Source organism: Uloborus diversus, chromosome 9 (genome assembly GCF_026930045.1).
Source record: "Uloborus diversus isolate 005 chromosome 9, Udiv.v.3.1, whole genome shotgun sequence".
NCBI lineage: Eukaryota > Metazoa > Arthropoda > Arachnida > Araneae > Uloboridae > Uloborus > Uloborus diversus.
In genome coordinates, this window is record NC_072739.1 from 64,752,523 (window position 1) to 64,765,703 (window position 13,181).

Below are 13,181 nucleotides of genomic sequence, written 5' to 3' on the forward strand. Positions count from 1 at the left end.
AGGTCAACGTAGAGAGCAGCACGCATTTTCGTTTCCGGAGCGACTCGAAGCGGCGGACTTGTAGGTGAATTTTCTCCCCGTATTAGGCGAGTTAAATACTGTTGAAATTGGAATTGTTTGAAATTGGTAAATTGAAATTGAAAATTTCAATTTACCAAAAACATGGCACCCTACCCTTAGATCCGCTCGCCACAACATTCTAAAACATACTGTGGTCCCATCCAATCAGAATCCGGTAGCCACCACGACTTGTGAATCCCATCCAATCAGGTACCAGTCTCACCCAGCGACTTGAATCTCATCCAATCAGGAACCTTATTCCACCAGCGGCTTGAGAACGCCTCCCAATCAGGACCAGCAGCCCAGCAGCAGTTTGCTTAAATACCGGAGCCACCGAAGCCAAGAATCAGTCTCACCAAACTCACATCACTGATGATATCTTCAGTAAAGCAAGCCGAAACGTCTGGAATTTCTACTCCAATTAGACCATGGCCAACTAGTCCGGAAATGTTATCTCCCCATATTGACGCCGGCTGTGAAAGCCTTAAACAGTACTTACTTCCTCAATTTCGAAAAAAGTTCTGACCTGCAGTAACAGACACCGAAAAATGTACAGATAGGGCGAGGAAAGGATGAGTAAAGGACAAAATTCCATTTTTCTCTTCAAAATGTGCAACAGTTCTTTATTTTGAGAACTAAAGCCTTATTAAATTCAAATGAACCGAAAACACCGGCAGACCTCGTGATAGCTGTTCATAACCTTCCACCACTACCTTGTAAATACCAACTCGCTCATAGAATTCACTCTGATAACAATCGATGGTTGCACCGTAATTTATTGGCCGCAGCAACATTAGTTTTACCACCTAAACTTCTTATTATTTAAATCCAAACTTATGACTGTCTGTTACTGGACCCTTGTCTAACTAATGCCAGTACCTTACTTCCTCATTATTTGTTTCTCTGTGAAGGTAAACTTTTTAATTCTTATCTTAAAGTCATCTTTGTAATTAAAATCTTCAAAACTTACAAACTGCTGAGACACACTATTTTTACTTTCGAAAATAGATTCAAAACGGGATTTTTTATGATTTTTATTTCTTTTAAGGCTTGAAATTTCAAGTGACGAGAGATAAAATTAAAGAACATGTTTAAACTAACGCCAAGGACTTTGAGGATTCTGAAGACATGTAATTTATATCTGGGATTTGCTGTTTTCGTAAGTAATCTTTCATGTATCGGATATATTCTGACAATATACATTTTCTTCTCTCAGTTCATTCAGTCAACGCCAAACTCATTATTGGCATTAGTTTTAAGCCGTATTGTCAGTACTCGTATTGCATTTTATGATTTTATATACATGAGAGGACTGTTATGCCCTCTCCACTCTCCAGGGGTAAATCCTGCCTGCGCTACTACATTGTCCAATATCTGTGGAAGCACCATATCAAGGGCATCGTGGTATTAATGTACAATGTGCCCCCGTTTGACGTGCAAGACCTCTATTTTCTCTACCGTTAGTCCTAGATGCATACTTCCAGTAGCAAAAATGGTCAAAATAAGATGCGGAGTTAAGATTTTAAAAAGTTTGCAGCGGGGGGGGGGGGGGGGATAGCGAAAAAAATACGAAATCTAACTTTTTATATAATCCCTATGTCCTCCCATTCATAGTTAGGGAAATCACAAACACAAAAAACATTTAGAACACAAAAAATTAACATCAGTACGACCAATATTTACGGATATATTTAACTTCAAAATTCTAAGAACCGTATTTAAAATAAGGAGAAAATATCTCCCTACTATAAGAACACTGATTACCGATCTTACTATTAAGCAAAAAAAAAAAGTATTTATTTATACTTTTGATTGCGATTGAAAAACTAAAGGAAATACGTAAAAGCAAACAAACAAAGCTGCTAAAACTTGAGGGGGAAAAAAGTCAAATTTATTAAGCCGCTGTAAGACAAGTCACAAAACGCTGCGTTTCATATCTCAGTGAATACTCATCACACTAATGTAAAAATTTTTTGTGTCTGAATTCTTTCTTGATATTTGTGATTTCCCAATGGGTGGACAGAGGAACTATATAAAAAGTTAGATTTTGCAGTTTTTCACTTAATTCTTTTTGCTTCAAACTTTCAATATTTTAACTCTGCATCACTTTCACTATTCGACCATTTTTGTTCTTGGAAGTATGTATTTCGGCCTAACGGTTGCGGAAATAAGCGTTCTGTGGGTTAAACGGGGACGCGCTGTATTATCAACAGTGTTTCAATTTAATACGCCTATATACAGTACTTTATCAGGTGGACAATGCACTAATAAAAAAACTAAGCAATATGCCAATTTATAGCCAATTTACAACATAAAAATGATGCCACATACCAGTGTGTGTGAGAAACAATACAAAACAGCTTAAACTTCGAAAATTCGCGTCAAAATGAGTGAATTGTTTATTATCCGTGTGAAATTTTTTCTTTTACCACCTACCTATACCTACCTCAAGCAATCTTTTAAAATTTTAATTGAAAATATTTGATTTACTATTTATTCTTAAGACCGCACGTACTGCAAAATAATACCTAAGTTTTATCTCTTAATTTTTTCACACGCTGTATTTACTTATGCAGGGAATGTGTTATGCCATTCCCGGGCCAACCTTGCTTGACCTGCAACACATGGTTGGCACGGACTCTGAACATATAGCCTTTGTTTATACGGGAAGATCGATTGGTTGCTTAGTTGGTTCTATTTCTGGTAAGTAAGCCTCTCTTTGTAGAGTTAAAAATAACCGTATCACCTAGCATTATCCGGCATGCCGCAAAATCCGGGGGTCACTAAATTTTCAATAACACTTGCCTGGTCCTTTCCGGCATGCCGGAAAAATCGAGGTTAGGAAAAAAAAATACTATAAAAATATATGTTCAGCTTAAAAATGAATATAAGTTCTATACATATCTTATTACGAATAACAAACAGTTTAATTTTGTAAAAATATTTACTAACAATGTCATTTGTTATTGTTTAACAACGAATAATTTTATAAAAATTAAAGTAAAACGAAGTAAGTAAACATTTAAGCAGTAAGCTACCACCCCTAAACCAGTGCTAAAGAATTTGCCATAGCTATTTAATAAATAAAAATTAAACTTGCTTCTCTAAAAGGAACCTAAAATAATTTATTCAAAAAAATTATGAACAAATCGCAGTAACGATGATTGCTTCTGAATTAATTACTTTATTGGTGTGTAATTAAATCCATAAATAATGACCTATTATAAATAACAGGCACATATGACATGCAATACACATTTTTTTGAGCGAGGGTTACTTTCGGGATTTATGATTGGAACTGAATGGGGAAATTAACTTTTTTTTTTTTTTTTGCAAAATAAACCTATAATTTTCCGGCATGCCAGATAATTCGAATATAAATAATAGCCGATGATCGAGTAACCCGCGTGCTTCAACAACAAAACTCGCGCCACGGCATGATAATTTGATAATATGATTTGGTAGAGTTTAACATGCAGGGAAAGGCTTTATTGTGACAAGGCTGAACTGGATCCGGTCACTTAACTGTTTTACTTGTAAGACTGTCTCATTTTAGAAGAATGAAGAAACCTAAATATGGTCAACAATGACCGCTATCTATTGGAGTTTAGGGTTAATCCACTGGAATTAGGATTAAAACTTAAAGTACCAAAATATCATCATACAGGCAATGGCATCGTTCAAATGTAGGAGCAAATTTTCACCCGTCATACCATGACTGGCAACCTTCTAGTTCACTTAAGGGGGTCCGGGACACAAAAATCCTCAAATTTTGCAATTTTTTTTTATAATTTGAAAAATTGCTTCGTTTTTTTCTGCTTAAGAGGACGTTTGAATCTTGTTTCTACCTTAAATAGAACGAAAGTTATAGTTATTTTTGTTGCATGCATCTAACAAATGTGTACATAACTTTGAAACTTTAAACGCGTTTTTCTCCATGATGCAATTTTTCCCGATTTCTTGCATTCAAACTCTTATAAGTCAGGAACCGATACAGATAAAGTAATGAAACTTGGAGCATATCTTTTTCAAGCAATTTACTTTAATTTTTATTCGGCGAATTTGAAAAAAACGTTTACTGCAAAAATTATGATTTTTTTAAAAAAAAGTATCTTCGAATTTTTCGAAATTTTTCTTCAAATATTTTTTATTTTTTATTGAATCAATATTTTTAAAATCGCCGAATAAAAATTAAAGCTTAGATATTTGTGCATACTTTTTTGAAAAAAAAATTGAAAATTGACCAACAATATTTTGAGTTATAGCAATTTAAAGCAACCCCATTTTTTTGAAAAAAACTAATTAAATTTAAATAAAAAAATATTTTTTTTTCATATTTATGTTATGATTTTGCTTATTAAATAAATGATGAATCAGTTCAAAAAATTTCAAAACTCTAAAGTACATAATAAAAAAATTTTCAAAATGTGTCCCGGACCCCCTTAAATAATCATTTCAAATAATGATAGCTAAATGAACTTAAATGTGCAAGCGCCAAATATCCGATCTATATTTTGATTGAACGCATAACTCCAGCATAGGTCGTGCAATAAGTTATAGTAATCTAATAAACAACATGGCATATTTTGGAGTGTCAGCCCGACAGTGCAGCTGAACTACGACTAAAAGTGTGCGATTAACAATCCTACATAGTTTTACTACAAAACATCGTTTTTACTTCTTTTAAAAAAAGGAAGTATTGTATTCGCCAAAAACTTTTCACTCAAAAATCGACCTTAATTTCCATTTTGCTCATCCCTGAATGAATGTTGAGTTTTTTTTCGACTCGACCACACGTCGATAAGTGCCTAAGAAAATATAGACACGCGAAATATCCATTTTGACGATTCCCGAGTTAGTTACTACGAGTTTTCTCGTGACGTCTCTATGTATGTATGTGCGGATATGCGTATGTATGTCGTATAACTCAAGAACGGTATGTCCTAGAAAGTTTAAATTTGGTACGTAGACTCTTAGTGGTGTCTGTGCACCTTCCCTTTTGGTTGCATTCGGGTGTTTCTAACGGGATCTTTTGCCCCTTATTGGGGGGAAATCATTGTTAATTTCCATGTAAACTCAAGTAACAAGTGATGTAACAAGTGGTGTTACAATTTGGCGGATACTTGGCGACATATTGCCAGTCTTTTGGTCGCCAAGTTTTGTCGCCAGCTTGGCGAGAAATTTGGCGATTTTTTTTTGTAAAATCTGGTATGTACGTATGTATGTGTGTATGTGTGTATGCATCTCGCATAACTCAAAAACTGTATGTCCTAGAAAGTTTAAATTTGGTACATAGACTCCTAGTGGGGTCTAGTTGTGCACCTTCCCTTTTGGTTGCATTCGGATGTTCCTAAGAGGGACTTTTCTCACCTTTTTGGGGAGAAATCATTGTTAATTTCGATGTAAACTCAAGTGGTGTTACAATTTGGCGGACACTTGGCGATATATCGCCAGTCTCTCGGTCGCCAAGTGTTGTCGCCAGCTTGGCGACAAATTAGGGGATTATTTTTTTTTTTTTTAATCTGGTTTCGATTTGGCCATTGTTGGTGATATTTAGAGAGTAAACTATTGAATCACATTAAAATTACCAATAATGGGAAAATGACATTAAATTGGAGTAAAAGGAAGTCATGTGAGGCACACATCAGCTTGTTTGTTATAAAAAAGATTAATCTGCTTCTTTACGAATAGGTTTTGCTCATTACGAATCTTTCCCGAATTATCCGAACTTTCGTTTATCCGTATCGCCTCTGGTCCCTGTTAGTTCGGATCAAGGGCAGATCCATAAATTCTTCAAGGAGGGGACGATTGTTTTTTTACTTGACTTCTTACTACGTACCACTTGCTGGGAAGGGGGCGCTACAGACATCATTTTCATTTAAAACAACTAAAATATAGTGATTTAGCCAAGTTTTCTGTTGATAGAGGTATTCTAAAATTGCGTTTTAGAAATTCAACTTCGTTATATTTCCGATGGAATTTTTCGAAGCCTCCCCCCCCCTTACATCATCGAAAGTCGTCTAAAATTGCGCTTTTTGGAACTTAAGTTTCCAAAAGGTTTCCGAGAGGGAGATTCGAACCCGAATATTTCCTTAATGTCATATTAAAGATGGCCTTCACTTTCGTTTCAGGACCTTAATTCGATACAAATGTGGGGTTAAGGTCTCCAAGGGAGGGGCGGGGCGATCGCTCCCATCGCTCCACCCTTGTATCCGTCCTTGGTCCGGATAAAAGAGATTGTACCGGTGTGCTTTTATTCCATGTATTGAAGTCTACGATTTCATAAACTGTTATTTTTTTCTAGGAGGAATGGTATTCGACTTGGTGAAACGGAAGCAAATAATCCTGATCCTTTGCACTTTAGTGGAAAGCGCAACACTTTTGATCATTCCATGGAGTCGAAGTTTTGAAGTCCTAACTCCCATTATGCTGCTAAAAGGAGCTTCTATGGGCGGTTTTGACACTTGTAAGTGAAATTTTGAGTTAAATACTGCGCCTCATTCAGAATCAGGGCCTCCCGAACTTAAAAACTTTTGTAGGGCGGAAATTCTCAATTTGCCGAATAGAACTCTAAATTTCGCCGAATGATGATAATTTGGCCTATTAGAGCTCCAAAATTTTTCAGAAGTAGGGGGCTCCGCTAATTTACTAAATTCGGAGTACTTTATGTATCTACATAATAATATGCGCAGATTTTTTTTTTTTTTTTTTTTGACGATGAAAATTATTTCTTTAAGTTGACATTTTATGGTTTTTATTTATTTAAAAAAAAATTTTTTTGGCAACAGGGGGAAAACAAACGATTTTTTATATGATGTATTTATTTTAATGCGCTTATTAATTTTGATTCTTTTTTTTCCTTTTGAAAGCAGTTAAAGATTTTTTTTAATGGACTAGGGGGCTCTGCCCCCTGCTCGTTGACGCTCACCAATCCCCGAAGATTGCTTCGCAATCCTATTTGATTCGAACAGATTTAAATCGTCAGTTAGAAAGAAACAGATTAAAAACGCACTATGAGTTCCCTTTGGAACAAAAAGCACCCCTTTCCGGGGTTTCAAAATAACTCGTACCAACTTGCAGAGCCGTAAGGGCTAAGAGGCTACTGAGTATTGCAAAACTACAGTTTTGTACGTTTGAAAAGTCGCTTTCATATACACCGTCTATAGTAATATATTTGGTGTTTAGCTCGGGGGTTGAATTGAGTTGAGCCTAAGATTTTCCGTTAAAATTGAAACCCTTAAAATTTATGAATAAGAAAGAAGAAACAAACGAATATAAAAGACGTAACTATAGCAACGCCAAATAAAACATCAATAATTTGAATGGAGATGAGCTTTTTTTCGAACTTGATTAAACGGCTTTTAACATTTTTCCTTTTCAGATAGAAGCTTCGTTTTTCAACCTTTGTCGAGTTGGAGTAAAAAAAGCTACTCGTTCCAGTGGTGTTAAAAAGAAAACTGTGGGAGAATTCCTTCACTTTTTATTGATAGATTTAATGAAGGAAGTAGTGCCTAAATTTTAGCTAAGCCTAAAACAATTCGAGTTAAAAACGCAAACAACTCCCGCCGTAATTAAGTTAGAACATTGAAACAACTTGCGTAAAAAGCGGGAAACTCCACCCTTTCCAACGATATATAATATTAATATATGCAAGTAATTTTCACCCCTTTAAGAGGTAATTTAAGCGAAATTACAGCTTAAAATATTAATTACAAAAAAAATAATTTGAAATTTAAAATACGACACTTCAGGTGCAACCCACCGGGTCTCGAATTAATTTTGTACAAAATTTCAAGGCTGTAGGTGCTATGGGGTCTCCTGGATGCAGGCCCGCCACAGACTTCCTTTCAGAATTTCTTTGGCCTTAATTTTGTTTTAATACAAAGAGATAATGATAATTTTGAAGAATGGTGACATAAAATTTGCCGAAAAAGGAAACTCTTAGGAGGTCACAGTGACCTCTCGCGACCTCCCAACGGGACGCCTAGGCCCACATTTCCAGAGCAGCACTCCGTACTAAATAATATAAAAGCCAAAACATTGTTTCAATGCTTCGGAAATTATAATGGAATTAGAAAATAGGAGCAGTGGAGAAAAATGCTGCAGGTTTAGGGATGTATGCTGGCATGGTACTAAAATATATACTTTCAGTTTATGACGTGATGAAACTATTATTACATTAAAAATTTTTCACGATTGTCAGTTACTATTATCGGCTATTTCCTTTCTAGGTGCTAATTCGTATTTACTAAATTTATGGGGAAAAGAAAGCGCACCCTATTTTCAAGCTTTGCACTTTTCATTTGGACTCGGAGGACTGATATCGCCATTAATAGTCGCTCCTTTTCTTACAAACTTCAACCAAGCTCAATCTGTAATAGATATCATCAGCAATGAAACGCGTTATATCATCGATGCAGAAGTTCATTCATCGTTGAATATCACAGAACAATCACAAAGCGAACATAGTGATATTCCAAGAATCACTTATGCCTATTCTATGTTGGGCACATTTGCCTTGTTAGTCCTTTTGCTGTTCCTGTCCATATATATGATATCACCTGAAGACGCGACGAGTGCTAAGGATGCAACAAAGAAATGCCAGAAACGGAGCTCGTGGTTTATCGTCTTGATTGTCGGACTGAATTTTGTGATGTTGTTCATTCAAACTGGCGCTGTGATTGGATATGCACAGATGTTAACGCCTTATGCAGTTAAGGGTAAACTGCACTTGTTGACGACGACCGGATCCTATATGACGTCATCGTTCTGGGCTGCGTTAACGATTTCCCGATGTGCTGCAGTCTTTTTAGCCGTCAAATTCACCAACTTGACTTTGATATTGTGCGACGTCATCATAACATTTGCAGCAGCTTTAATTATAGTGACACTTTCAAGTTATACCTGGTCACTATGGCTATCTTCAATATTATTCGGCATAGGAACGGCTTCGTTTTATGCTGCTGCGGTTGGATGGTTCAACTCATACATCACCGTTACGAACAGAATTTCTGGATTATTCGTCTGCAGCGCTGCATTCGGTGAACTTGTGATACCTTTTGTAATCGGCTTTTATATAGACAAAGTTCCTGAAGTTTTCATTTATATGCTTCCAGTTACTTGTATCAGTTACTCCTTTATATTATTGGTACTGTATCTAATACTAAGAAGAGTATCATCCAATGTGGAAACTCAAGCCACGCCTGCCTTTACCATTGATGTTTCGAACGCAAGCCTATAACGCAAAAATTTTGGCACATTTTTCTCGAAGTTCAAACAAGTGACACCTTGATGTTTCAATTTTCGTTTTGTGCAGTAAATCTAGTCTAACAAATCATCACAATTTTTACAGCGTGTTTGAAATGCTGCATCCACATGTTGTCAATTAGACAAAAAGAACCTCTTTCTTTTTGATAACAGGTCAATTTACTTGAGGAGGGTTCTGTATCGAAAGATAAAAATAAACATCATCTCTCTTATATGATGCATGTAGTTAGTACCCAACAGATTATGCTTCAGTTTGAAAAATATTACTCATAAAAGTAAACAAAATGTAGAACAAGCAATAAATTAACACACATACCCGTTTTCGAACAATCTGTTATCCATGTGATGATAACATGTTGCACACGTGTACTCTGGATAGTCAGTCATCTTGAGTTTTAACCCCCCAGAAACTCGGCAAACCAAAGGTTGCCCTAGCTGTGAAGAGTTTTCCTTTTGACCAGAAGCAAGTTGGCCGAAGATCTGAAAAAAATAAAAATAATTAAGAACACAATCATACCCCAGAGCGGCCATCTAGAAAACTTCAAACTAGGTACAGACATAGAATAAAAAAAACGAAACTCTCCTTCGTATTCAAAGATAATTAACACTAGAGACACGTGTAAGGTGTTTTTTTTTCTTTCAGAAATAATGTACTCTACGTAATTCTGTTACTTAATTGTTGTTAAAAGGGATAATCTTCATATTATAAATTACTTTTAAATAAAAAAAAACCGCCTTCAAAAAATACCCAGGAACTAAAAAGCAAAAAATAACTGATTACACTTACATTCTATTTCCTACCCAAACATAGAAATGAAATTTATTTTACAATTCCAGTACAAAAATAAACTAATCTAAACACCGAATTATAAAATAAACACTGATTTAAATTACTATACGATGAATTATTTTAAAAACCTAACTAATTATATACGATCTCTTAATTTTTAATAACCTTTTGAAGTCGCGGCCTCCTATAAACAACTACATAACGTAACTGACAACCCACCGAATCCTGAATTAAACACTAATTTAACTATACGCGAAATTATACTTTAAAACTAAACCTACTCAGTTAAGTTAGGTAGTAGTTTATAAGAGGCCCCGACTTCAAAAGGTTATTAAAAATTAAGAGATCGTATATAATTAGTTAGGTATTTAAAATAATTCATCGTATAGAAATTTAAATCAGTGTTTATTTTATAATTCGGTGTTTAGTTTAGTTGATTTTTGTACTGGAATTGTAAAATAACTTTAATTTCTATGTTTCGGTAGGAAATAGAATGTAAGTGTAATCAGTTATTTTTTGCTTTTTAGTTCCTGGGTATTTTTTGAAGGCGGTTTTTTTTTTTTTAAATTTAAAAGTAATTTATTTTTTGCTTTTTAGTGGTGTAAATAGCACAGCGAGCGTCTCGGAGACTTCCGACGACTGTGAAGAAAGCCTTTTTCAAATGCGTAACTATGTACAAAAAAATTGTCTTCATCATTAGTTCAACTTTATGAAAGTTTGCTTTCCAAAGCAAATGCACGAGTCACTAAAAGAAAAACAAACGAAATCGCTTTAAGTTTAAATTTGTAAAATTGTAAATTTTAGAATTGTAATATTGTAAATTGTAATTTATGTTTCGCAATTAGTGTCATGTAACTCGGGATAAAAGTCGCATGTTTCTTCACATGGCCCCACCATAGATGAAGATTAAACATTCCACTAGAATGAATTTTATATTTTTCTTCAGAGAATCCTTAATTCAAAATTTTCATTATCATTACTCTTAATAATATATATTTTTAGTACTTTCTTTAACTATAGGTAAAGAAAGTATAAACCTTTGTTTTATGGCCCTTGTTTATCAATGGGTTTTATATTTAATCGTTTGTGAGCGAAATTGCATGAAATTCAATACAATTCAATTTCTTAACTTTTCCCTAAAGAACAAATAGGGTAAATCAAAGATTTGGAATCTAAGTTAGATCACCCCTAAACAAAACCACCTCTATAAAAAAAAAAAAAAAAGCATAAAAACTGGTTTCCTAAGTGAGACGATATACAAAGTTAATAAAGTACAAATCGATTTAAATATGTTTGTGATATTTGAAGAGTTCCCTCAATTTCATCAAACCTGAACTTGATTAACATTAGACCGCCGAGGAACTATGCTGTTTCAAACATAAAAAGACTTTTCCTTATCGGTACAGGCAGGGGCGTGCACAGAAATTTTGGAGCCCATCACAAATGACTTTTCCGAGTCCCTCTCCATATATCCCCCTATATTTCACCGTTAGTTACAAAAATATTGGGCCCCCTCCAAGCTCGGGCCCGGGTCAACAGGTGTCCCTCCCCCCTCCCTGTGCACGCCCCTGGGTACACGTGTCTTCGAGTATTTATGGAACATAGTACCAAGAAAAAACAAATCCGACGAGTTCAGAACCTCCTCCTTTTTTTGAAGCCTGCTAATTAATATAACCCTAATTTCAAATTGAACTGGTGGCATCGTGAAATAGTAAATCCAGAATATTGATCAAACTCCAGAAATCATACACAGTTATAATGTATATTATTAAAGAATTAAAATTAAATCGTGGGAGAGGGGTGTTCTGTATTCAATTTCTCCTCGATCGAACACTAAATATATTTAAAAATTGGAATATTAAATAAAGAACTTTATCTTTTAGTGCCTAAATAAAGTTATTTATTAGTAAATAAAATATTAAGGTAATTGATTCAACTATTAAAGCAGCAAAATATATTTAATTTACTGCTTTGCTACGCAGTAATAAATACATTAGTAACACCTATAATAAAAAATTACCATGTGGAGCAGCGTTGAGAAAATTAATCATCTATGTGCCACGAGAATTAAATATCGTTCAAGAGAAAGCCAAAAGCTTAGGTGTGAAAATACACCGATCACAGCAACACCACGTGACAATGACGTATGAAATTTAAAGTTTCTTGGATTTCTCCGGGATCCCTTATCAGATCCAGACCAAATTACAATGGGACCATCTGGGAAGTATACCCTTTCAAACAATTTTTTTTTTTTCCAAATCGGTCCAGTAGTGTTGGAATAATTCGAAAACACACATAAAAAGCCGCAATACGAAATCATAACCTCCTTTTTTGAAGTCGGTTAAAAACGAGCATCGACTTTAAAATTTTCTATGATAACCCCATTTTTCATCACATATTTGTGATGAAGCATCATCATTTAACTCTGTATACCAAATGTAGTTTTAATTACTCCCAGCCGTTGCTTCACAATTAACTCGAGAAAAAACTATTTGGTAATGAAATAAGATTTTTATCCTTAGCATACCCGTATAATGTAAACCCTTATACCTAAACCACCTTGGGTATAGCAAAGATTGGGAAAAAAGAAAGTATGAACCAACCCAACAATAAAAACGTCTTTTACTATAGTAAAAATGAAATTTCGGTTTTTTATGAATTATGAAATTAATATTAAAAAAATGTGATCTGGAACCAAGTAATGTTTTGATGGAAAAAAATCTAGAATTGATTTAAAACACGTATCGAAAATTTGAGTTCAAATTATTCAGCCCTTTTTATGATATGCTACAATATAAATTTTCTTCCGCTTGAGGGTTCATATAATGTTCTCAGACTAAAACTGTGGAAGTTGATTTCAAAGTAAAGAAGGACGAAAATAGGTTAACAGGAGAATTTCAATATTTCACTATATTGCACAAAAATTGTTTTTAAGTCACGCATTTCGGGTCGGGGAAGAGAGAGAGAGGGGGGGGGGGCGGTCAGGAAGAAAATTTAGTTCCATGTAATTCAAAAGCCCAGCAACACGACAAATTTAAATCGTATATAAAATGCAGTCGATTTT

At 34.7% G+C, this 13,181-nt stretch overlaps 1 protein-coding gene across 1 annotated transcript in view; it reads right to left on the reverse strand.

Moving 5' to 3' along the window:
• Nucleotides 1–9,772, reverse strand: part of LOC129229771 (calcitonin gene-related peptide type 1 receptor-like) — a 96,669-nt gene extending 86,897 nt beyond the window's left edge. Inside the window, exon 1 of the mRNA XM_054864144.1 lies at nt 9,644–9,772. Coding sequence (XP_054720119.1) covers nt 9,644–9,714 — 71 coding nt within the window. The 5' untranslated portion in view covers nt 9,715–9,772. The remainder of the gene's footprint in view (nt 1–9,643) is intronic.
• Between the last annotated feature and the right edge of the window lie 3,409 nt (nt 9,773–13,181).